The 24,365-nt window shown below is 45.2% G+C and overlaps 1 protein-coding gene across 6 annotated transcripts in view; it reads left to right on the top strand.

Annotated features, from left to right (window-relative positions):
• Positions 1-24,365, top strand: part of BFSP1 (beaded filament structural protein 1) — a 70,498-nt gene that overhangs the window by 17,838 nt on the left and 28,295 nt on the right. For 5 of the 6 annotated variants that reach the window (XM_043602938.1, XM_043602939.1, XM_043602940.1 and 2 more), the window contains exons 4-6: positions 8,395-8,461; positions 11,650-12,234; positions 18,926-18,986. In XM_043602938.1, the coding sequence (XP_043458873.1) occupies positions 8,457-8,461; positions 11,650-12,234; positions 18,926-18,986 (651 nt within the window). In that variant the 5' untranslated portion in view covers positions 8,395-8,456. The remainder of the gene's footprint in view (positions 1-8,394; positions 8,462-11,649; positions 12,235-18,925; positions 18,987-24,365) is intronic. The other variant, XM_043602941.1, reaches the window with a different exon arrangement.

Genomic DNA, 24,365 nt, shown 5'->3' with positions numbered 1-24,365 from the left:
TTTATTTGTCACCGGTGCCGGCCCAGCGGAGTCAACTCCAAAGGCTGAGCATCTGGCTTGGGTTATACTGATCTTTTATACATATGTGCTTCCAGGTTGGGCGGGACTAGTATACTCAAGCTTCAGATTCCTGGCTTCTGGCTGATGCAAGAGGAAAGCAAGATTGCAGAAGCCAAAAGCATGCAGGGGGACTATCCGGCCTTGGATATCTGGCTGGCCCTTTTTATTTGCGTTTACCAGCTTTCCTTCTCAATTGGAGAGATGGATCAGTATTATTTCATAGTTAACATGATTCCAGTGAATGTTAAACAGCTGAGTTTCAAGGGAAGAAATGTCTTTATAGTGTTTGTCAACTCCTGTGGTGTGAAAACTCCCACTATTGCTGATTTCAAGCTAACAGTGAGGTGTTAACCAGCAACCCAAATTCCTGGAAATACAATAGTTGGGTCCTATGAGCTCCTGAGAGGCAGCTCCAGAATAATACTGCAAGTGACTCAGCCAAATAGTGCCCCAAATGCAGGCTTGGGGACACTGGTGTGTTGTCCCTGCGATGTCCTGGAATTGGCCTTAGAGGTCACTAGGATATCACATAGCAAATCGTGACAAAGTGGCATTTTCAGATCCAGTGTGTGTGTTATCCAAAAACCCAGGTTAGTTTGAAAAAATAATGTACCCCGGAGAGCTGGACCCTAAATGTCCCGTTTAATTCTCATCCTTTCAGATTCTAAGTCCTACGATTAGGGTCATTGAGGATAATCCAGAAGGCATTTTAGACACAGGGGCCACTCACAGCTCTGTGGCTTGTTTAAACTGCTATGTTCAGCACTGGCTGACCACAGAACAGAACAAGCAGCCGGAATCCAGCTTGGATGCCACCCTTTGTAATGGACTACGTTTCAGGTTTATATCTGAAAAGCCACAGAGGCTGAGGATGCCTGGGGAATGTCTTCATTATCTATCACTTGAGGGCATCTCTTCTTTTTATTCATCTTCTTAAAATAGAAAGCTCTTTTTCAAGGGAGTTTTTTTTTCTTTTATTGTGTCTAGTCATTCTGCTGACTGGTGCACTGTTTTCTTTCTTAACGAATGGATTTTTGTCCTGTCCCTCTATATTCCTTCTAACGGTGGGAGACAACAGAAATCTAGCCATCACAGTGGAGAGCAAAGCAAATTTCAACTGAGGGCTGCTTACAAAATTTGACCACATCTTTTGAAACAGCCCAGTCAGCAAACGTGGAGTAAGAGGGCCAGGCCTCTGGTACAGCTATCGATAAGAGCCTCGAGCTTCGTCTTTGGCCAAGCGATACTCAGCTTCCCCATCTGAAAGTTTCAAGATGAAACTTCCCAACACTCAAAAACTTTGTCTTGATTTCAAGTTTCTTTCTAAGTTTCATTTGTTGTTTAATTCATTTTAGCGGATACAGTGTTTCAGAAGTTTTACTGGTTGATGAATGAGATTTTGCATCCGCCAGGGTTCTTCTGTATCTGGCGGGAAATAAATGGTATAAACAAAGAGCTTAACTGAAGAGAATTTAATGAAGAGACAACCTCCAGAGCTGTGAGCAGGGTTAAGGGAATCATCAAAGCGTGATAAAGGGCCCAGAACTAGCAACAGCAGGAAGCATGAGATGCCATGAAGGGGTGATTTTGCTTAGAGGGGAGAGGGAAACAGGAAGGAAGTCTCTGTGATCTCCTGCCAGCGACCCCCATTTGCAAAACCCTACAGGAAGACCGAGGGCACGGAGTCAGGTGAAGCAATCTAGGAGGGCTAACCTTCTAGGGTTTCCAGCAGCCTGGGGAAGGATGGAAGATGGATCCCTGGACCGATCCTCTGGTGGAGAGTGGGCACTGTAGAATGAACAGCATTGACATCTGCCTTGCCTTTAAAGAGCTCTAGGCTAGTTAGAACAATCGTGTGAGCAGGTCTGCCTGGGTACTGGAGAGGTGGAGCCTTAGCCAGGAGCCTTAGAGAGGCATCTTGGCTAAGCCTGTGGTGGGCTCAGGTGTGTGGAACTGAAGACCTCTCAACAGTCTTCTTCATAAATTAATTTGCATGAGCTGATGGGTGGGTGTGGGGGGTTGTTCAAGGGAGTAAGGAAGATATTGGTTTCCAAAACCAAGGGGCAAAGACAAATGAAGAAAAGGATGGTATCTGCTGGGTGAGAAGAAAAGTCAGAAGACAAAAATATTAGATAAATGAAGGGGTAGGAGTTAGTAAGTGTCAACCATGAGCTGGTGGTAGAGAGTGGAGTAGTAGGGTAATTCACATCATTACAGTCCTTTTGCAAATGAGCTAACAAGGAAGATGGTTGGAATAGGTAGTTCTTTGAATTTTGGTCAGGCTCATATGCCTGCCGAACAATGGCGCTCGTACTCAAACAGGCTATTGTTACAAATTTCACTGGAAAACTTCATGTGGAGTTTAAGTCCAAGAATCGAAGGTTAGAGCTTAAAATATACAGTCTTAGCATCCCTTACTATACTTTCAAACTGTGTGCAGAGTCTGAAAATAGTGGATAAAGTAGCTTGGAATATCATCCCTCCCAATTTCAGGTTAAAGCTATAAAGTTGGGTGAACTTGAGAAGATAAGAACATCTTCTCTTATGAAATAGTTAAATCAGTTCCTCTTGATATTCATCGAAAGTAGGTATGGCCCTATAAAAATGATATACCAGATGTATGCTTCAATCTGTGAATGTATATTTCTATCAGAAATGCCTTCGTGGATATGTGTGCCTAATTCCTTGGTATCCGTTTCCTAAGTAGTACAAACCAGGGGCTTGCGCATCCTCCTTTTAGGGCAAAATGGGCATGCCGGTTGGCCAACTGTGACTCCATGATACATCAAACCACTTGACAATCTATTCCCAGAAGAAAAGGAGCTGTGGTTCAGATGTAGGCTGACCCAGCTTAAGAGTGGTGGTGGGTCTTTTTAATGATATCTTAAAGAGAAGTACAGAGCAGAAATATGAATAGTGTGGCTAGCTTTAAATCCATAAGAAATTATAACTGTGAAAGAGCCTTCTCCAAACTTGGTCCTGAGGATGGCGCCTGCTGGGACAATGACTCATTTCTGCATCCCTGAGGTCATGGGTATGGTCACTTTTCATGAATGACCAGAATGATGATGAATGAGCAGATGTAGCAATGTCTAAGAGACATTCCGAGGTAGTGCCCCATTGTCTGGTGTTCAGGGAAGGTAAGTCCACATTTATGTCAAAAGCCCTTCATTATTAGTGGTGTTAAACTCCCACCATAATCATCAGTGAAACCCTGGTTGCTGAGACCATGATACCATCTCATAAATCAAAGGAGCAAGGAGGATTTTTGTATTTTCTTGCTGTTACTAAGAAATATCTATTCTCAGCACAATTTTCCCAGAGGTGTTTGGGATTTGGGGAGGGGAGTGATTTTTCTTTTGTTATAATTTCAAATTTATAGAAACGTTGCATATGCCCTTTACCCAAACCTACCAATTATTTACATTTTTGTCCATTTGCTTTTTCATTCTCTGTATTTATTTTTATACGTGTGTATTGTATATGCATGTATATTACTTATTTTCTGACCAAATGAGGGTAAATTGGACACTGTGACTCATTATTCTTTAAACTAGCACGTATTTCCTAAGAACAAGGTCATTTTCTTACATGCCATAGTACAATTACCAAAAGCAGCCATTTTAAAAAAAATTTTTTTTTAACGTTTATTTATTTTTGAGACAGGGAGAGACAGAGCATGAACAGGGGAGGGTCAGAGAGAGGGAGACACAGAATCTGAAACAGGCTCCATGCTCTGAGCTGCCAGCACAGAGCCCGACGCGGGGCTCGAACTCACGGACCGTGAGATCATGACCTGAGCCGAAGTCGGCCGCTTAACCGACTGAGCCACCCAGGCGCCCCAAAAGCAGCCATTTTAACACTTGTAATAATAATAATAATATTATTATTATTATTTGAATGTTTATTTATTTTTGAGAGAGAAAGAGAGCACGAGCAGGGGAGGGGCAGAGAGAGAGACAGGGAGACACAGAATCTGAAGCAGGCTCTGGCTCCGTGCTGACCAGAGCCCAGTGTGGGGCTCGAACCCACCAACGATGGTGAGATCATGACCTGAGCCGAAATTGGACGTTTAATGGACTGAGCCACCCAGGTGCCCCAACACTTGTAATATTATTATCTAATTTGTATTCCTTATCCAAATTTCACCGATCATCACAGTAATAATCCTTTATAGCTTTTTTTTCTTAGTCTAAAATCCTATTCAGTATAGGATTGTGCATTGCATTTAGTTGTCATGCCTTGTCCTGGTGCCCATCAGTCGAAAAGCCCAAGGAACATATCTGTCATCCAACAAATTTGGGTTTGTTGATTCTTACTTCAGTTTCTGTACCAGACCCTGAGAAAGGCTGGTTGGTGCTCAGTGCCCTCCTGCCTTTGATAGTGTTTGAATCTGCGGCTTTACTTTCCCGGAAGTCTTCATAGTTATCCGTGTGTGTGCAGCTGGAGATTGAGCCTTGCTTCTGATGTTTCCCCATCTGTTATTACTCTTCATGCGGACTCATCACTTACAGGGTAGCTAAGCATACTATAAAGGCTGGGGCCTGGTGGGGAGGCCACCCTAAGAGAGCAGGGGCTGGGGAGCCAGGGGTCTGCCCTTTCCCTCGGGTTTGCTGGTCACCCTACTGGAAATGAACCTTTCCAGGATGGCTTGTCTTTGGGGTCGATCCAGTTTTGTGGAAAGGCTTCAGGCTGTTCATCTGCACATCCTTCTGTCCCCTTTGCAATCAGCAATCGCTCTCTGGGCGACCAGAAGGCAGGGTGTTCACTCTGAGGGCGGAGTGGCCCTCTTGTGGCAGACATTTATATATCCTGGGAAATGGATGGCCTATAAAAGAAGAGCAAGCAGAAGAATCAGAATGTTAGAGCAGTATATCGGTTTGCTTGGGCTGCCATAACAAAGAAACACAGACTGGGTGGCCTCAACAGCAGAGATTCACTTTTTTTTTTTATAGCTGTGGAGTCTTGAAGTCTGAGACTGAGGTACCGGCAGAGTTGGTTTCTCCTTGGCTGCAGATGGCCACCTTCTCCCTGTATCCTCACATGGTCTTCTCTCTGTATGTATGTCTGTGTCCTCATCTACTCTTCTTATAAGGACACCAGTCACACTGGATTAGGGCCCACTCATATGACCTCATTTTACCTTAATTACCTCTTTAAAGGCCCTATCTCCAAATACGGTTTCATTCTAAGGCCCTGGGGGTTAGGACTAAAATGTGGTTTATTTATTTTTATTCTTTATTAATTTTTTTAATGTTTATTATTTATTTTGGGGGGGGGCATGGATAGAGAGCGAGGGAGACACAGGATCAAAAGCAGTCTCCAGGCTCTGAGCTGTCAGCAGAGTCCAACGTGGGGCTCAAAGCCATGAACCATGAGATAGTGACCTGAGCCAAAGTCAGATGCTCAATTGACTGAGCCACCCAGGTGCCCCTAAAACGTGAATTTTAGAGGACACAATTTGGCCCCTAACAAGCAGAAAGGAGATCTTAGAGATTGTTTTGCTCAAATCCATCATTTTAGAAAACAGATTAACTGAATTGTTCAAGACCACACAACTAGAAAACAGCAGAGAACTGGCATTTACATGAATGTTCTATACTACTCTTTGTGTCTGGAAAAAGCCCACAGCAAACTCAGAATGTATGTAAACTGAAAGAGAAAGCTCAAAGTTGTAGAATATGAAGTTGACTAAAAGGCAAACATCTATGCCTATTTTACTCAGGCTTTTAAAATAGTTGTTCAGGGGCGCCTGGGTGGCGCAGTCGGTTAAGCGTCCGACTTCAGCCAGGTCACGATCTCGCGGTCCGTGAGTTCGAGCCCCGCGTCGGGCTCTGGGCTGATGGCTCAGAGCCTGGAGCCTGTTTCCGATTCTGTGTCTCCCTCTCTCTCTGACCCTCCCCCATTCATGCTCTGTCTCTCTCTGTCCCAAAAATAAATAAACGTTGAAAAAAAAAATTAAAAAAAAAATAAAATAGTTGTTCAGTTCTTTAATTAAGAATTCTAATTAAAAATTTTAAGAAGCACCATATATGCAATTAGCTTTAAATGACAATAAGATGTGATGAATATAAAACCTGGTATATGACACGAGTATCCGATTATGTACATATATGTGTTCTTAGATGACTGTCATCACCATGCATCTGGTATTTTGTTTTTCTGCTCCCCTTCATGTTTGTTATAAACATTCTCACTTATATCATCATGTCTTCCACATGCTTATAATGGTTATAGACCATTTTCTCCTGTTGTTACTACACAGTTGGCTAAACCATCTTCCTCTCTGTCCTTCTCTCTCTCTCTTTGCTGTTACACACATATATATGGCTATAAGGTAAAGGAAGTGATGTTTATTAAATGCCTACACTGCAAAATGCTTAACATAGAAGAGGATCGGGATTTCCACAAACGGTTTTGAAAGTAATTTCCAACTTTCTTTGAGAAATTGCGATTATACAACACCCATATATCCTTTACCAAGACTGACGTATTGTCAGTATTTTGCCTCATCTCTTTTCTCTCTCTTTCTCCATACATTTTTATGATTATGTCTATGTTTATATTTACACATGTCATGCTTTTCAGAACTTATTTTATTTTGCTTTTCAGCATTTTTTCAGAGTAAGTTGCATACATCATGTGTTTCACCCCTAGATGGCTAAGAATATATTTTCTAAGAATAAAGATATCATTTTACTTAACTGTGCTATAGTCAGAAACTTCAGTGAATTTAACATTGACACAATTCTTTTACCTAATTGAGTGTCCATTGTCTAATTTTGTCAAGGGATCTAGCGATGGCCTTTATAGCACTTTCTTCTCTTCCAAATGTAGGATGGGGTCTAGGAACAGTATTGCATGTAGATGCTGTGATTCCTTAGTTTCCTTTCATCTGGAATATTTCTCTAGTCTCTCTTTTTCTTTTCTGGTATTTACATTTTGGAGGAATATCATCTCCTTCTATTTTTATTAATAGAATGTTTCTTATTTTGGGTTTGTGTGGATGTTTCCTTATGATTAGATTCAGGCTAGACATTCAGGTCACGTGGGCCAGAATAAGAGAGGCAGCATTCCCAGACAAACCAAGAAACTCTTGAGAATAAAAGAGGGTGCTATCTATACTTGTGCCGAGATAGATGCATAAAGGTGGATCATCTCAGGTAAACTGAGATGTATGACGAGCCTCTTCATGTAAGTGATTATTCCCATTGCCTGGTGTCCATACTGGAACCTGATTGGCTAGGTCACTTGCTAAGGTGGTGGGGTCAAAAGCTAACCTCAGCTACTTTGGCTGCCTGTGGCAGACCAGAAATGCCCTGTGATCAGCCCTCGGGCCCTGGGAGTGGTGGGTAAATCTCCAGCTCTTTCACCCTTGGGTGGGGTGGCTCTGAGGGGCCTGTACTGAGCTATCTCCCAGAGTTTCCAGTGCGACTGACCCCCATTGCCTGCCGCAGCATGGTGACTGGCTTGTTATCACAAACCGTGTTTGGCCTTCCTTGTCTCCCTCCTGCCTCCCTGCAGGCCCTTCCTGGGATTACCTTCCAGATAAACTACTTGCACTTTAACTCTTGTTTCAGGGTCTGCTTCGGGGGAGCCCAAACTAAAATGACCAGGAGAGGGGGAATCCAGCTGTCGATTAGTGCTCATTGTCATACTTTATGGCCAGTTAAAAAACAGGATTCAAGAACAAGTCACAAAGTCACAAACCAGCCAGAGGTCCCACAGAAGAAGCTAACTACACCAGCTTAGTTTCTTTCCTCCTGTGAGAGGAAAACCCAACTAATTATAGTAACATTCTGATAGGAAATATTTACACTTTTACACTCCGCATCAACAGAGCGGAGCAGGATATCATGATAATACCATTGCCCTGGTACAGGACAGGGCAAAGTATACAAATCTAGGGAATCTATCCTTTTAGGGAAAAATACTAACTTTCAAAAACAAAAATCTAGGTGAGAAAGAGAGATTTAAAAATCCTATGCTGTCACAAGTAAAACTTCATTATAAAATGGGTCTTAGTCTGATGATCAACGGCTTGGGTTACGTTGGACCGTACAAACGTGTTCCGTGTTCAAACCAAAAGCCAGTCAGTCCATATTCCAAATTCAGTATCTGGTGATTTTTTTTTCTCCGAAGTCACTCAGTTTCCCCAGAGAATTTTCTCCTGCCCCAGGGAAATACATGCCAGGTGACCAGCATCCTAGAAGAGAAGCAAAGAGGTAAATGGAGAGATGGAGATTGTACAGCTCATCTTTCATGATGCATCCACTGTCTTAATTCCTTTGTTCCAGTATGGTCTTATCCTGTCCTTAGCTATGTTTCAACTAGGTGACTTTCAGCTCAAGACCTCTCCCGTTCAGTTTCACTCAGCTTTGCCAGGCTGCACAGGAATGGGGTAGGCGATCTGAAATTCTAACTGCTTCTTGGGCCCTGGGCTAACCCTATGGCTTTTCAGCTCTACCCTTCACCCCCACCTTCTGTTGTATCTGGTACATCCAGTTACTTTTTTTTTTAATTTTTTTAATGTTTATTTATTTTTGAGAGAGAGAGAGATAGAGTGCGAGTGGGGGGAGGGACAGAGAGAGAGGGAGACACAGGATCTGAAGCAGAATCCAAGCTCTGAGCTGTCTGCACAAGAGCCTGACGTGGGGCTGGAACTCACCAGCTGTGAGATCATGACCTGAGCTGAAGTTGAATGCTTAACCAACTGAGTCACCCAAGCGCCCCTGGTACATCCAATTCGTAAGCTTTTCTGAGACTCCTCTAGGTGAACCATCTTGTTTTCCTTTCCCAGTGCCCTTTGCCCCATGTAGGTGTCAGCTTGCTTCACTCCATTAAGTCAGTTGCCTCTAATCTCTCTGTTCAGCCCTCTGAAAATTTGTTGGTATATCTTGTCCACTGTGATCTTTTCTTCCTTATTTTTGTGGAGTTCTCGTCTAAAAATAAATTCTTTGCTGCCGTTTTTGGTAGGGCTTGGGAGAAGTTGTGGAGATGATGCCCGCATTCAAGCCACCGCAGCTGATGGGAAGCTCAGCCCTTCCTTCGAACTTTCCTTTTTTGGGACCCTTCTTGCCAAGCTCTCCTCAGTTCAGGCTCACCACGCCCAGGAAGCACACGGCTCCCTTTACTGCACCTTACTCCAGTTGTTCTCACACCTTGTTTATGCTGTTCTGCCTGAAATTCCAACTTCTCTTTAACTTTCTGCTTTAGGTACAACCACATTTTGGGAAGATCTCTATTTTAGAACTTATTCCAGATTTCCTTGTGTCTTGAATTAGTTGAGTAGGAATTTGTCTCCCTGCACCTTGAGGGTAGGGAGGGACTTGACCTTGTTCAATATTTCTCTCCCTGAGACACGCTTTATGAGTAAATATTTTCTAAGTGTTTATTCCACTGGATTAAATTGAAATGATATTTTTTTCCCTTTGTTTTGTTTCTGGGATATCTATTTTTTCTTTCAAATGGGATTACTGTGTGTGGTTGATGGAGTTTCTGGTCCCAGTTCTTCACTGAAGTGTGACAGTTACACACCCGCACCCTTGCCATGGCCCTGGGGGTGGGCGGTGCCTCTTCCCTGCCTCTCGACTTTGGCTGTGGCCACCTGGTTTGCTTTGATGAAAGGGGTGTTAATGGACAGGATGCAAACAAAGGCTTGGGAAGAGATTGTGTGGCTGGGCTTCTTTTCCTCCTCTTGTCATCACTAGTTCTAGGAGGAAGAGAGACATTTGGAGCACAGCTCCCCTAGCAGATTGAAAGATCTGCAGCTCCAAGGAGAGCTATCCAGCTGACCTGCTGATCTGGGAGTGCAGCGCTAAATATTTCTTCTTGTGTGCCACTTAGTTTTGGGGTCAGTTTGTTCTGTAGCAATATTTAACTAATACCTGATGTCAGAAGGAACAAGTGCTTTTATATCCTTTCTTTGTTCTGTGCTGGTTTTGCTCTCTAGGAAGCCGGAAACCAATTTACCATGCCATCAGCATGATACATGTGTATCTACCAAAAATACTCATGTGGCTCTCCTTGATTTGATCATAATATCTATTTTTAAATGCCTTAAGAAAAGAAAATAGAACAATAACCACACCACCACCACAACTCTGGACCTTATCTTAGAGTCACTCTCAACTGAATTCATTCCATTATCTTACAGTCTTTTTGGGGAAATAATAAAACCCATCAAAGATCTGTGTCCTTTTCTCGAACTTTGGTAACTATAACTTTAATTTGTAATATAATTATTTAATTATGTGCAATCCATATAGTTGTTAATTATATGGCACTGCTAAGCTAAATCCTTTTTTTAGGAAAACAACCTTTTTGATAATGATTTTTAAATCGGAGACTTGGGGCACCTGGGAGGCTGGCTGTTTCGGTTAAATGCTCAGCTCTTGATTGTGGCTCAGGTCATGATCTCACTTTTTTTGAGTTCAAGCCCTGCATCTGGCTTTGTGCTGTTAGGGTAGAGCCTGAATGGGATTGTGTCCCTTGCACTCTTCCCTCCCCTGCTTGCTCTTTATCTCGCTCTCTCAAAGTAAATAAAAATAAACTTAAAAAAAAAAAATTGGGGGGCACCTGGGTGGCTCAGTGGGTTAGGCAACTGACTTCTGCTAAAGTCATGATCTCACCATTCCTAAGTTTGAGTCCTTAATCAGGTGAGTTCCAGCCCTACTTCCGGTGAACGCGAGCCCCCATTTGGTTAAAAAAACACACAAGCCCCACTTCAGGGGAGCCCTGCTTCTCTCTCTCTCCCTCTCTCTTTCTGCCCCTCACTCACTGTACCCCCCCCAAAAAATAAAAAAATAAATTGGAGATATGACAAAATAGTCATATGTTGGATCATTCTCATCAAATGCTATTAGTTTCCTTCAACACCCACAATTTACTTTTAAATTTGTTAAAGCCCAGCTTTGTTATTTCCACAATACAAATTAAAATTAAACATAGTGGCAAAAAATTCTTTTATATTCTCGAATTGAGAGTTGGCCAATTTACTAAATCTTTTAGGCTGTGAGGGTTTTTTCTTTAGTGTAAAGAATCAGTTATGCCAACATCCTGATGGAACTCTACTTGCTTCTTCTCCGGAAAGGATGGCGGAATCCACGGGAGCAAGGGTAACATTATAATGATAACCGTGCATTTGCTTCTTAAGTTGTTGTACAAAGGATGTTTTCCTAAGGCAGATGCATAGGTATTAGTAAAACTTACTTGCCGCACACATCACAATTTTATGAGATGGCCATTTATTTTGCATCCGTGGTTAAGAACCCCTAACGTAAGGAGGGTTCCTAAATGTCATGTTGTAATTATGCAAAAGAATTGCTGAAGAGATCGGGGGAAAAAAATGGCATTGTTGAAAAGGCCTGTAATTGAGAGCTTGACCGAAAAAGAGGAGACAAAGCGAGGGTCCCTGGGCTTTTGAGCTAGTCCAAGTTTAACAAGCTCCCTTGGGCTTCCTTCACAATTCCCAGAGGAAGCAGTCCTGCCTCTCTTGTCCTCCTGACCCCCCATTCAATCATAAAGCGACAGGCTTTAACAATCCCAGAACAAAAACCTCATTGCCCAATTTAACCTTCCAACCCCCAGAGCTGCATGGTCCGCTAATCCGGCGCACAAAAGCAGGCCTGCTGCTCTTTTATTCTTCCGGGGGCTGGGCGCCGTGTTGAGCTCGACAGCTGATCGGCTCTGGAACGTCCCAGCAGTGTGCCTGGGCCCCCCCGATGTTTATTTAGCGGCCCGCCGCCCCGGCGCACGGCCTCCCCGAGCCGTTTCGCGCGCGCTCGCCCGCACCGGAGCCATGTACCGGCGCAGCTACGTCTTCCAGACCCGCAAGGAGCAGTACGAGCGCGCCGAGGAGGCGCCGCGCGCCGCCGAGCCCGATAGCCTGGCGGAGGGCCGGACGGCGGCGCCCAGCCTGGCCGCGCTGCAGGGGCTCGGCGAGCGCGTGGCTGCTCACGTCCAGCGGGCCCGCGCGCTCGAGCAGCGCCACGCCGTCCTCCGGAGGCAGCTGGACGCCTTCCAGCGCCTGGGCGAGCTGGCCGGCCCCGAGGACGCCCTCGCCCGCCACGTCGAGGGCAACCTCCAGCGCGCCCGGGACTTGGCGGCCGAGCGCACGCGGCTGGAGCGCCAGGGTGCGGAGGCGCAGCGCGTGCTCGACGAGTTCCGCTGCAAGTAAGCGGCGGGCCCGGAAGGGGAGTGGGGGTGGGGTGAGCAGAGGCAGGATAGGGGCGGTCGCCAGGACTTCCACCCCGCAGAGGGCGCGCGCACTACCGCGCCTCTCACCCACCTAGAACCCGCTTCCATTCCGATGGCACTTCACGGTTTGCACGAAACGGCATCATTTGCTTGTAATGTGCTTTAAAATGTAGCTATAATTTACATGCAGTAAAACGCACAGGTTTCGGGGCGCTTGGCGGGCTCAGTCGGTAGAGCCAACGACTCGATCTGGGGGTTGTAAATTTGAGCCCCACGTTGGGCGTAGAGATTACTTAAAAATAAAATCTTTAAAAAATGCACAGGTTTTAAGTGCATAGTTCAATGAGTTTTGATGATGTATGTACCCATGTAACTACGGAAACAAGCAGGGAACTTTGACCACCCCAGAAAGTTCCCTCCTGTCCTTTCCCGGTCAGTCTGTACCCCTTCCCCACAAAAAAGCGGGAGGCGCCCAGTGTTCTGATTTCTGTCACCGTAGGTTAATTTTGCGTGTTCTGGAATTTCACAAAAATGGAATCTTAAAGATTCGTGCTTGTATGTCTGGCTCCTTTTGTTTTTGAGATATATTCATGTTATTTGATCCTCACAGCCATATCCTGTAATACATGGTACTGCACCTGTTTTGCAGATGAGGAGACTGAGGCTTAGACAATGTCAAGATTTAGGGCAAGGTCACTCACCTAGTGAGTCCCAGAAGCGGCACGAAATTCAGGACCTCGGCGTGCTGAGTCTAATCATCTTTACCGCATCATAGTTGATACCCGGAAATTATTTCAATGTGTGTCTTTTAGAATCTTGCTGCTCAAATTGTGGTCTGTGGATGAGCAGCATTGCCATCATCTGGGAGCTGGTTAGAAGTGGAGTTAAGCTTGAAGCTTCAGGAGCCCTGGTCCAGGGCATGTCCCCCTTTCCCACAGAATGAATAAGATGATAAGATCGCCTGAAGAATTGGGGCATGCCGACCTGGGTGGCTTAGTGGGTTTAGCCTGACTCTTGATTTCGGCTCAGGTCACGATGTGAGTTCCAGCCTCACATGGGGCCCTGCGCTGACTGCACAGAGTCTGCTTGGGATTCTCTGTCTCCCTCTCTCTCTGCACCTCCCCAACTTGCTCTCTATGCCCCTCCCCCACTTGTGTTCTCTCTCTCTCTCTCTCTCAAAATAAATAAAACTTAAAAAAAAAAAAAAAGAATTGGGGCACCTGGGTGGCTCAGTCAGTTGAGCGACCCACTTCGGTTCAGATCATGATCTCACAGTTCATGAATTCAAGCCCCACATTGGGCTCGCTACTGTCAGCGGAGATCCTGCTTCAGATCCTCTGTCCCTCTTTCTCTGCCCCTCCCGCGCTTGCATGCTGTCAAAAATAAATAAATAAATAAATAAATAAATGGCATTTAAAAAAAGATCACCTAAAGAACTATTAAAAAGAAAAAAGGATACTCAGCAATTTGTCCCCATCCTCCAAGGCTATAAATACAGGAACCTGTATTTACTCTGCAGGGACCACTTCAAGGAATTTATTTATTTATTTATTTATTTATTTATTTATTTATTTATTTTTTAAAATTTACATCCAAGTTAGTTAGCATATAGTGCAACAATGATTTCAGGAGTAGATTCCTTAGTGCTGCTTACCCATTTAGCCCATTCCCCACTCCCACAACCCCTCCAGTAACCCTCAGTTTGTTCTCCATATTTATGAGTCTCTTCTGTTTTGTCCCCCTCCCTGCTTTTATATTATTTTTGTTTCCCTTCCCTTGTGTTCATCTGTTTTGTCTCTTAAAGTCCTCATATGAGTGAAGGCATATGATTTTTGTCTTTCTGACTAATTTCATGTAGCATAATACCCTCCAGTTCCATCCACATAGTTGCAAATGGCAAGATTTCATTCTTTTTGATTGCCGAGTAATACTCCAGTGTATATATATACCACATCTTCTTTATCCATTCATCTATCGATGGACATTTGGGTTCTTTCCATACTTTGGCTATTGTTGATAGTGCTGCTATAAACATGGGGGTGCATGTGTCCCTTCAAAACAGCACAGCTGTATCCCGTGGATAAATGCCTAGTAGTGCAATCGCTGGGTCGTAGGGTAGTTCTATTTTTAGTTTTTTGAGGAACCTCCATACTGTTTTCCAGAGTGGCTGCACCAGCTTGCATTCTCAAGGAATTTATTTTTTGATGATCCGGCCAGTGTAAAATACATGCCAACATGGTGGTGTGATCTGCATTAGCAAAAGCCTGGAATGAACCTAAATGCCTATTCATAGGAGATCAAATTGTGCTTCATATATGCAATGAGATGCTACCCAATTGTAAAACAAGAGAATAGCGTGTTACTATCCTTTACTTTAAAAAAAAAAAAAGGGGAGAAGAGTAGAATTTTTTGCTTGCATTAGGAAAAAGGGGACACAGACACATGCAAAACCCCAATGGCACTGATTACCTGTGGAGGATAGGGGAGTAGGAGCTGGGCAATGGGAGAGATAGGAAGGGAGACTTTTAATGGAACAGCTTTTTAGGTAATTAAAAAAATTTGTCTAATCATGTAAGAGATTTATCTATTTTAAAATTACATAAACTAATTTAAATATACAGATGTCCAGGCCCCACCCTGGACCTCAGATGGGGCCCAGGAGTTTTAAGTTTTATGAGCTCCACTGATAATTCCAGTGAACAGTCAGGTTTGGGGGCCCCTGGTCTAGGGTAGTTAGAGCGTCTTCTCCAAACGTGCTCTATGTTTGAGTTCCACGTTCTTTAAAAGAATTTTTTTTTAATATTTATTTTTGAGAGAGAGATAGAACACAAGTGGGGGAGGGGCAGAGAGCTTGGGAGACACAGAATCCAAAGCAGGCTCCAGGCTCTGAGCTGTCAGCACAGAGCCCAATGCCAGGCTGGAACTCACCAACTGTGAGATCATGACCTGAGCCGAAGTCAGACGCTTAACTGACTGAGCCACCCAGGTGCCCCTGAGTTCCACATGCTTAATCTGAATCTTGGGCAGGTTATTCGACAGTGTGTACTGAACATATTAATCAGACTCATTGATTTCATTCCTATCAGCCCTGTTTCTGGGTATGATCCCTAAAAACAGATTTGGAGCCGGAAGAAAGGATCTGGAAATCCACCTGTTACAGCCCTTCATGGGAAAACTGTGGGTGGCAGGACTTGAACTCAGGTTTTCGCACCTTATGCTTTCTAGAACACAGGGTCTTGAAGAGAAGTCATTCTTGGATTCCTGGGGAGTGAGGTCCAGAGATTCAAATGAAGCTCATGTTTTCTAAAGCAAAGGGAAATGTACACTGGTTCAGACACCCAGGGCAGCTCCACAGGCCAACAGGAAACCCTGGATCCCCAAATGGTCTTTGCTTAGTTATTAGGCCCCAGTCTACTGAGATTTGGCTGGGTGCACAGGACTCCTTTGAGCCCTCATTGAAGGAATGGCCATGTTGAATTTTCCTGATCTTTTGGTGATTTTACTTGGTTCTGAGTTGTATGTTTATCGTGGAGCTTCAGACTCCGTGATTTATTTAATCATTTCCATTAATTTATTCCCTCCCATTGCCCCTTTGCAGATACTTTAATATTCTAACTAAAGTCTTGGGATTCGAAAATTATAATAAAAATCACACCCATACCCCTGCATGCAGGGGTATATACACACCTAATTTGGTTTTACATCCCAGAGGTGACTTATTGGTTAGCCAAAGCCAGGTGAAAATAATGCAGCCTTGGTAGGCATATTCTCTTCTAGGACAGTTGAATAATTTCAAAATCAGGTTTTCAGCACATCAAATGAAGACTAAATAAAACAGAATTAAATAAAAACAAATCAAACTACCAAAATACATTAATGAATACCGTCAATTATCTAAATTGCTAAAAACCAAAAGTAATTATGTAAAACAATCAGGTAATTGAAGCCAATGTGTTTTTTCACTTTATGAATTCATTTATATATTCGGTTATGTGGATATATATATATGAATATATCATGATTTCTTTTTTAAACTTTAAAAACATTTTTATTTATTTACTTTGAGAAAGAGAGAGAGAGAGAGAGAGCAAGCAGGAGGGGGAGAGAATCCCAAATAGGCTCTGCACCAGGAGTGCGGAGCCTCAAACTCACGAACTGTGAAATTATGACCTGAGCTGAAACCAAGAGTCAGACGCTTAACCGAGTGAACCACCCAAGTGCCCCATATCATTTCTTATTATGAAGTCTTTATAATGAAATCACTTGCCTTTAATATCTAGACTTGTCTTTACAGCATGAAAATTACCCACAATAACACATTATTGCATTATTTATCAAACATGTTTTTAAGCTACAGAAATTCTTGGATGTTTCTAGCAGGAAAGAGCAATGAGAAATTTTGGATTTTTGTTAAGTTTTATTCGCGAAGCTAACTAGCCATTAAAACAGAATTTCTGGCTCTGTTAGAGCCACACACAAAAGACACTGCTAACTGTGACATCCTGGTGGGAAATGTGAGACTTATACAAATATGTTTTGCTTGCTGGTTATAGCTGAGCTTCTTAGGTGGCTTTAGGACTGGGAGTGTGCGCAGCGCACATATTCCTGATTGTTCTTTCCCTAGGTTGGAACTTGCCCTACAGCAGCATGGTTTTCTAGAGGCCTCTTTCGGTACTTGACTTGAGCCCACGGCATGAGTGTGCAGGGGCCCTGAAACCTATGCTTTGTGGGTTGGGCTGAGTGCTAATTAGGATTCGTTTCAACCACAAATGGCGTAAACTCCAAAGTGACATTGGCTTATCCAGGATGGAAATTTGTTTCTGTCTTGTGGAAGGTCTGGCCTAGCAATTCAGCATGCCACTCTGCAGTATTTGAGGCTCAGAAGGCTCTGCCTGGCCTTCTGCAGGGTGGAGGAAAGGATACAGAAGGACACACCCACAGCGTCTCTTATGGAAGATATTTGGAAGCTGCCACAGACTTATGCTTATATCCCATTGGTCAGGACTTAGTCACATGGCCACACATAGCTGCAAGGAAGGCTGGGAAATGTAGTCTTCCCTCTATGCAGCCTTGTGCCCCTACCCACGTCAAGGGCTTTGACTCTTGGAAGAAGGCCATGATGGATACTAGGGGCAGCTTATAGGGAATGAGGGCGGAGTCATTTGGGAAGGAGCCTTCTCTTTTTCTTAAGGGGATGAAAGTCCCCCTAAAGGGAAACTCTCAAAACAGAATGATTTCTGTGGTCTCTCTGCCTCTTGATCTCTATCATTTTCAAGTCCAGGGAAGAAGATGACTAGGAGGGAAAAATACACCTCCTAGTATCTGTTGCTTTATCAGTTTTGTGTATGTTTAAATTTGGGGGGTTTCCCTGCTCTACCCAGGCAGCATGGTGTGGCTATCAGGGCATAGTTTTTGGTGTCAGATTCAAGTGTGAGTCCTGACCCCACCCCTCTTTTAGTTTGGGGTCTTCCAGAAGCCGAGGCTGATAAAGGGGTTTGAGGGCAAGTAGCTTATTTGGGAGGTGACCTCCAAGAGCACAGGTTGGGGAGTGAGGAAGTGAGGCAGGAAGGAAAGGCAGAAAACACTGAGTGCCCTCAGCAAGTTGACCTGGAGCGAACTTACTGGATGGAGAGACACTTCAGTTGTCCTAGCTGAGGGCAACGGTGCTGGGGTACTTATGTACCCACTCACCTTCTGTCAGAGGTCGAGGGCTGCCCCAGGGGCACTGACTCTGTGGCCTGTCCAGCCTGCCCTGCCTACTGGCCCAGAGCAGGCCTTGAGGGCACAGAGATGAGGGTGAAGTGCCCTGAGCATCTGCCCACGGTTATAGGCCAGTTTCTCAGCCTCAGTTTTCTCATTTTGCCCCAGTGGTGGGAGGGTGGGGGGAGGGCAATGATAACTGCCCTCTTCCAGGGTTTTGTAAGGATTAAATGGCATAATCCAGAAAAACGGACACATGTATAGACACAATAGTACAGGCAACCCAAACAAGGTCAAGGTCAGGTTAGTGGTGTTTGTTGTAGGTCATGTAGGGTGGTCTCCCATCCTCTGTGTCACTGCTGTACTTGGGTTAGGAGTGTGTGGAGATACGATTCCCTTATCCTTGATGTGGCTGGGCAGGGGTAGGGGGGTGGTAGAGGGGGTGGGGGGGCGGAGGTTGGGCCTCCAGGCTGGGGGACTCCTGTTCACTTACCGCTCCCAGTTACCCCCGTGCATGGTGGCCACAGCACCACTCTGTGCGTGTGCCATGCTGTGGAAAAGGTGAGGAAGCGACAGGCTCAGTGGTGCAGCATTAGCTACTATTTTAAACTTAAGGACCTCTCCTTTATTTATTTATTTATTTATTTTTTAATGTTTATTTATTTTTGAGACAGAGAGAGACAGAGCATGAATGGGGGAGGGTCAGAGAGAGAGGGAGACACAGAATCTGAAACAGGCTCCAGGCTCTGAGCTGTCAACACAGAGCCCGACGCGAGGCTCGAACTAATGGACTGTGAGATCATGACCTGAGCCGAAGTCGGACACCCAACCGACTGAGCCACCCAGGCGCCCCAGTTAAGGACCTCTCCTTAAAGAGACAGCATATACTCTGTAACGCTGATTGTGTGGTCATTACATATGGAATCACGGAAGCTGCCCAACTTTTGCTTATGTGTCCAATTTGCAGGTATGAAAACGAGTGTGAATGTCAGCTGCTCCTAAAAGAAATGCTGGAACGGCTTAACAAGGTGAGCTGAGCACGTCCGTGAGTCTGAGTAGGGACAGAATGGAACTAAATGGCTGAAATGACCATCGCACATTCCTCTCTGTGTCTTTTTAGGATTTGCCTATTTCTTTTGCTGTCACTCTTTCTTGAGTTCATAATTGCTTTTTTTTTTTAAATATTTATTTTTGAGAGATAGAGCACGAGCCGGGGTGGGGTGGGGGGCAGAGAGAGAGAAGGAGACACAGAATCCGAAGCAGGCTCCAGGCTCTGAGCTGTCAGCATAGAGCCCGACGCGGGCCTCGAACCCACAAACTGTGAAATCATGACCTGAGCTGAAGTCGGACGCCTAACCAACTGAGCCACCCAGGCGCCCCTTGAGTTCATAATTTCAACTAAATCTTTTTGTGAACTCACATACCCAAGACACATACTCCTTTCCCACCACACACAGGGTCTTGCCAGAGAATCCGAGACCTTTAAGCTTATGACAGCTAGGCTGTCAACACAAGGCAGCATCACAGCAACCAGCTGGGATTTTGCCATTCCGATGTACCGGTCCCAAACACCAAACTCAGGAAACTTGCTTTGGTTATTGGGATGCAAGGATAACTCTGTTCTGTTGGCTGAGAGTCTCTTCTACAGGGGAACTCTCAGAGAACAGAGGAAGAAATTTCCAAAGAAATTTCCATTTCCCTTCAAGCTCTTCCCTCTTGGAGCCTGGAGAGCAGCTATGTGGAGGGCACCAGGGATTCTCAGCTTCTTGCTGGGACCCTCCTGCAGAGTTGTGTGGGGTTGTTCTTTGCAGGGAGTTTCCTTCTTCAGATCCTCCGTCATCAACGTAACTGATTGGATTTTCTGCTCTAGCCAGGGGAACTTGACTACCAAATGGAATAATCCTGGATCTCAGAGGTTGGGCAAAACCAGGGATGACAAATAACTGTAATTTCAGAGCTCAAATGTCTTGAGCTCATGGAGCTCTGTTCCGTTGAAGGGTGGCTTATTTCGGGCACATGGCCGCTTTCCCCCTTTCTCTTCCTTCCACACCCGTAATTCCTCATCAGAATTGCTGATAAAACACAGCACCTTTCCCTGCTGGGCCCAGATGTGTGGCCCTAGGATTCTTCTCCACCTGGAGCCCCAGGCAACCACTTCAGATAGTTGAGGTTAGCTCAGGATGTTTGCCAGTCCCTGGCTTTGCCCAGCCTCTGTTGTCCAGGATTAGTCTGCTAATCAGTGGGAGTTAGAACCACAACGTAGGGAAACTGAATTTTCCTTTGTCTGTGTTATCTACCACGTGATGCTTCTGTGTCCTTCCCTTTGTGAGCATATAATGCATTGTCCAAACAAGGACACTGTGTTTTGAAAGGAGCTGCTGTCAATAGTTGCCAAGGCCAAGTGATAGAAACTGGAATAGTCTCAGGCCAGCCAACATGTGAACACTCCGGATATAAACACAAAGGCGGGGGTGGGCGTGTGCTTCAGGAGAGCCCTAAGTGCACAGGCTCAATGATTGGTCTTGTATTGGGTTGGGTTGCTATGGCCCCAAGTCTGTTGAAGGTGGGATTTGGGTGTTGTTAGCATCAGGCATCGCCCAGCTGTTCTGCTCATATTTGTAGCTCATCCCCATTCTTGTTTTTGGTGGTGATCCCAGGCTGCCAGATGGGGCTGCCATCTTGTCCACAGACCACTACCTTCAGGGACTTAGGTGCCCGACACCCTTCACTTAGCTGCCAGTTTAGCCCCTCCCCAACCCACCACATTTTGCTTTGTGCATATTTGTCCTCACTGCAAGCAGACCTCTCTCCGGACCTATTTCTGAGGTTGTCACTCATGCAGTGCCATCGTGTGCACTCTTCATAGAAGAGTGAGACAGAATGTAGTCCCTCTTTTTAGCTTTGGTGGAAAGTAACACCAAAGATTTATTTATTTATTTAAAAAAAATTTTTAAGCTTATTTATTTTGATCAAGAGAAAGAGCAAGTAGGGGAGGGGCAGTGAGAGAGAGAGAGAGAGAGAGAGAGAAAGAGAGAATCCCACACAGGCTCTGCATCATCAGCGTGGAGCCCTACGTGAGGTTCGAACTCACTGTGAGACCATGACCTGAGCCAAAACCAAGAGTTGGGTGTTTAAGTGACTGAGCCCCCCAGGCGCCCCAGTAACACTGAATTTAAAAAGAAGCTCCAGCCTTCTGTTGTTTTTCTCTTGTTACAAAAGCAATAACGTATTCTCAGAAGAAAAACATGGCAGTGGAGATCATGAAAACTAAGGGAAAAGGCCTCCCCGCCATTTTGTCCCCCTGAAACCATGGCTGCAACACCTTTGTGTCTATTGTGACAGGGAGTCTGGACAATTGAAGTATGGGTCCCATTGAAGTAAGGGTTACGAAAGTTCTGGGGAAAGATGCTACCAGCAGCTTGGGCCAGAGCCATCACAGGGCATCGGCATGGCTCTTCCCTGGGTCCAGGGAAAGACACTTCCGCCCAAAGTGAGCTGTGCAGCCCAAAACGGGAGAACAGCTTGATCATAGGACCCTTCTCGCCACTGTCGCGTATCTGTGAGACTTTGGGGGAACTGCTTCATCTCCCTGAGCCTCAGCTCCTTCATTTCCCAAGCGGGAGCAGTAAGAGTTGCCACCACCATGGAGTGGATGTCTGTCGACCCACACAGTAAGAATGAAGTGGCAGGATAGTGCATGTGACTTGCCTGTCGCGGTTATTATCGCAGAGCCCTTGATGTGATGGATGCCAGCTTAGTTTCCCCGGAGGGTGGGATTCATAGCCCTGGTGGTGTGCGGGGTGATTTTAGATGGTGCGTGGAGAAACCATTTTTTAGGAGCTCTGAATTTATTTTTATGGTTGCCTCTTCTCTACAGCAGGTGACATCAAAAAGTTCCTTTTTAAATGCATGCAAGTGAAAATGAGTCAGTTTGAAGAAAAATGTGGAGTGACTAATAGTACAGGTGGTGCTCGGATGTAGCAGGAATCACGACGCAGGGATTGGCCAAGCCCGGGCGCTAGCTTGGAGCCTCAGCATAGTTGTGTGGTTATTTATTTCACCCTCAGAAAAGACCCAGTCCAGCCCCTTTGTTGCCAGCGAGGAGGCCCACCCTTGGTGAGATTCAGTGACTTAGGAGCCCCACAGCCCATCCTTGGCAGGTGTAGTCAGGAGCCAGGTGTAGTCAGGAGTCTTTTGTGTACGTGGTTCGTTCCCTGCCTCTGGTCCCTGACTCTCAGGAGACAGACACAAAGCCAGAGTCTCTGGGTAAAGATGACCCCTTCACACTTGATGTTGGTGCTCTGTCCATATCCCCTGGGCCACCCCTGAGGTCACACAGACCTGCTGAGCATACTGGCAGCTTCCTGCGTGTCTCTGGCTGTGGGGATGTGCATGATCCGCTGGAGGCATAGGCTGGAAGTGAGGCAGTTAGCTCCCCAGGAGCAGCCCTCGGCCACTGAGGGGTGGGAGTGGGTGGATGTGTTCCCCAGCTGCCCCATCCCTTGTAGCAAGAGTTCACAGGTGAGTTCTGTTGAGTCTCTCCACGTGCCCCCAGCAGGACTGAGGTCTGGTTGTCCACGGCGGTAACCTACTCATTACACAGCGTTATTGCCTTTTGTCCCTTTCCCCGGATCACTTCCTCCCTTCCAGTGCTTCTTGGAATAAACAACATGTATCCAATCCTTGCCTCAGGGAAACTGAAGGGGCCGGCCAGGGGAAGGCTGGACCTTCTTGTTCTCTGTTCATTGAGATGGTCACATGAGAATGTGAAATGCAAGAGTATATTCATGTCTTGTTAGCTGGTCCTATAAAGGATTTTGGTCGACAAATCTTGGAATGTCTGCACGCATCAGATCAACATGGTTTTGACTGTCATCTTAGTCTCAGCACCCCTTTCCTTTGCTCTGGTGGAAGAGATTCATTCATCCCTAGGTGTGGCCATGGAAAATGGGGTACAGGAGAAACCGTTGACCCGGTCTTTGAGCCATGTTTGGAAAATATCACCGTGTATGTTGACAAGATTGATTGCTGCTGCTTTCATCAGACTGTTATCTGTGAATATTGCCCATGTAATCACATCTCCAGAACAGTTACTGTATTTGTAACAGCCACATAACCTAAAACGAGCCACTCTCTGCTAGGCATGTGGAAATAAAATAAATTCCGTAACATACCACTTACATACTGTGGCCAAAGGTATTTTGATGTAGTAAGAATTCTTGATGACTTTTAAATATTTGGGTTTGGCTGAACTCCAGGACCCATTTTCTCTCTGTGTATATATGGTTATTGGTCCCAATAATGCCCAATGTTGCTTATTTTAAGAAAACTATACGGAGGCTTTCAGGTTTCTTTCCTATTTTCCTTTAAAATCCCCAGGATTTTAAAATGATGTAGGTTCTAGTCAAATGCTTTCACTTAAAAACATTTTTTAAAGAAACACCTAAAGCTGTCATAGGTGCACTTTTTTTCATGCAATTTGTATATCTTTAATTTGTCCAGGAAAGGGTAAGAAGCAAGGGCATTTGGGGAACACCAGGGTGGGGCTTGATGCCTTCACCTTCGGGGCTACAGGACTTCATTTGCCTGAGAACAACTCTGGGGCTGGAGATGAACTTCCGGGGCAGAAAAGGAGAGGGAACTGGGAAGGCTGAGTTCAGGAGGAGGCTGGGGGCGGGGAGGCTGGGAGAACAGAAGGGGAGAGGAGGAGCCAGGAAGAGTGCCCAGGGAGAGAAGACAGTGGGAAGAGAGGGAGCAGAGTCTAGAACATACTCAGCACCGTCCTCCAGGCCAGCCTGAGCCCCGGGAAGGAAGGCAAACCTACAATTTCTGGAAAGGTTTTTGGCGTCCAGGGTTGAAGTGTTTTTAATTAAATCCCAATTAACTAGAAATCTCAATGAACTTGAATACCCATTCTTGAGCAGCTTTTCTTTTGGGGTTGGGGGGGGTGGCTGATTGGATGCTGGATTTGAGGCTGGGTAAAGATACAGACAGTGGGTTTTTAAAGGGATTTCTGGCATCCCTGTGAATGGGTTGGCAAGGCTGATTCTTCAGAGGCACGCTGGACTCTAGTTATTTCTCTAGTTTCTTTCTCAAAAAGTGGTTTAGATCAGCGATTCTGAAATGCCCATGTCCACCAGCAGCACTTGGAGGGCTTGTTAAAATACACATTTCTGGGTCCTGACTGCAGAAATTCTGACCCAGTACATCTGGGATCTGCCAGATATTTTACACCCCGAATCATTGTACACTTCTCATTTTCCCTCATCATCGGTAACCATACTTTGAGAACCACCAGATCTCAAACACGTACAGCATCAGGGTTGGAATGTTTTCGAAAATTAGACTATTGACCCAGCGTCTCGATTCGGAAAGAATCTAGATGCTTCTGCTGGTGGAGCTTTTGA

Source organism: Prionailurus bengalensis, chromosome A3 (genome assembly GCF_016509475.1).
Source record: "Prionailurus bengalensis isolate Pbe53 chromosome A3, Fcat_Pben_1.1_paternal_pri, whole genome shotgun sequence".
In the NCBI taxonomy this organism is placed as follows: Eukaryota; Metazoa; Chordata; class Mammalia; order Carnivora; family Felidae; genus Prionailurus; species Prionailurus bengalensis.
Note: the sequence above shows the minus strand (reverse complement) of the source record. Positions and strands in the feature narration are given on the sequence as shown.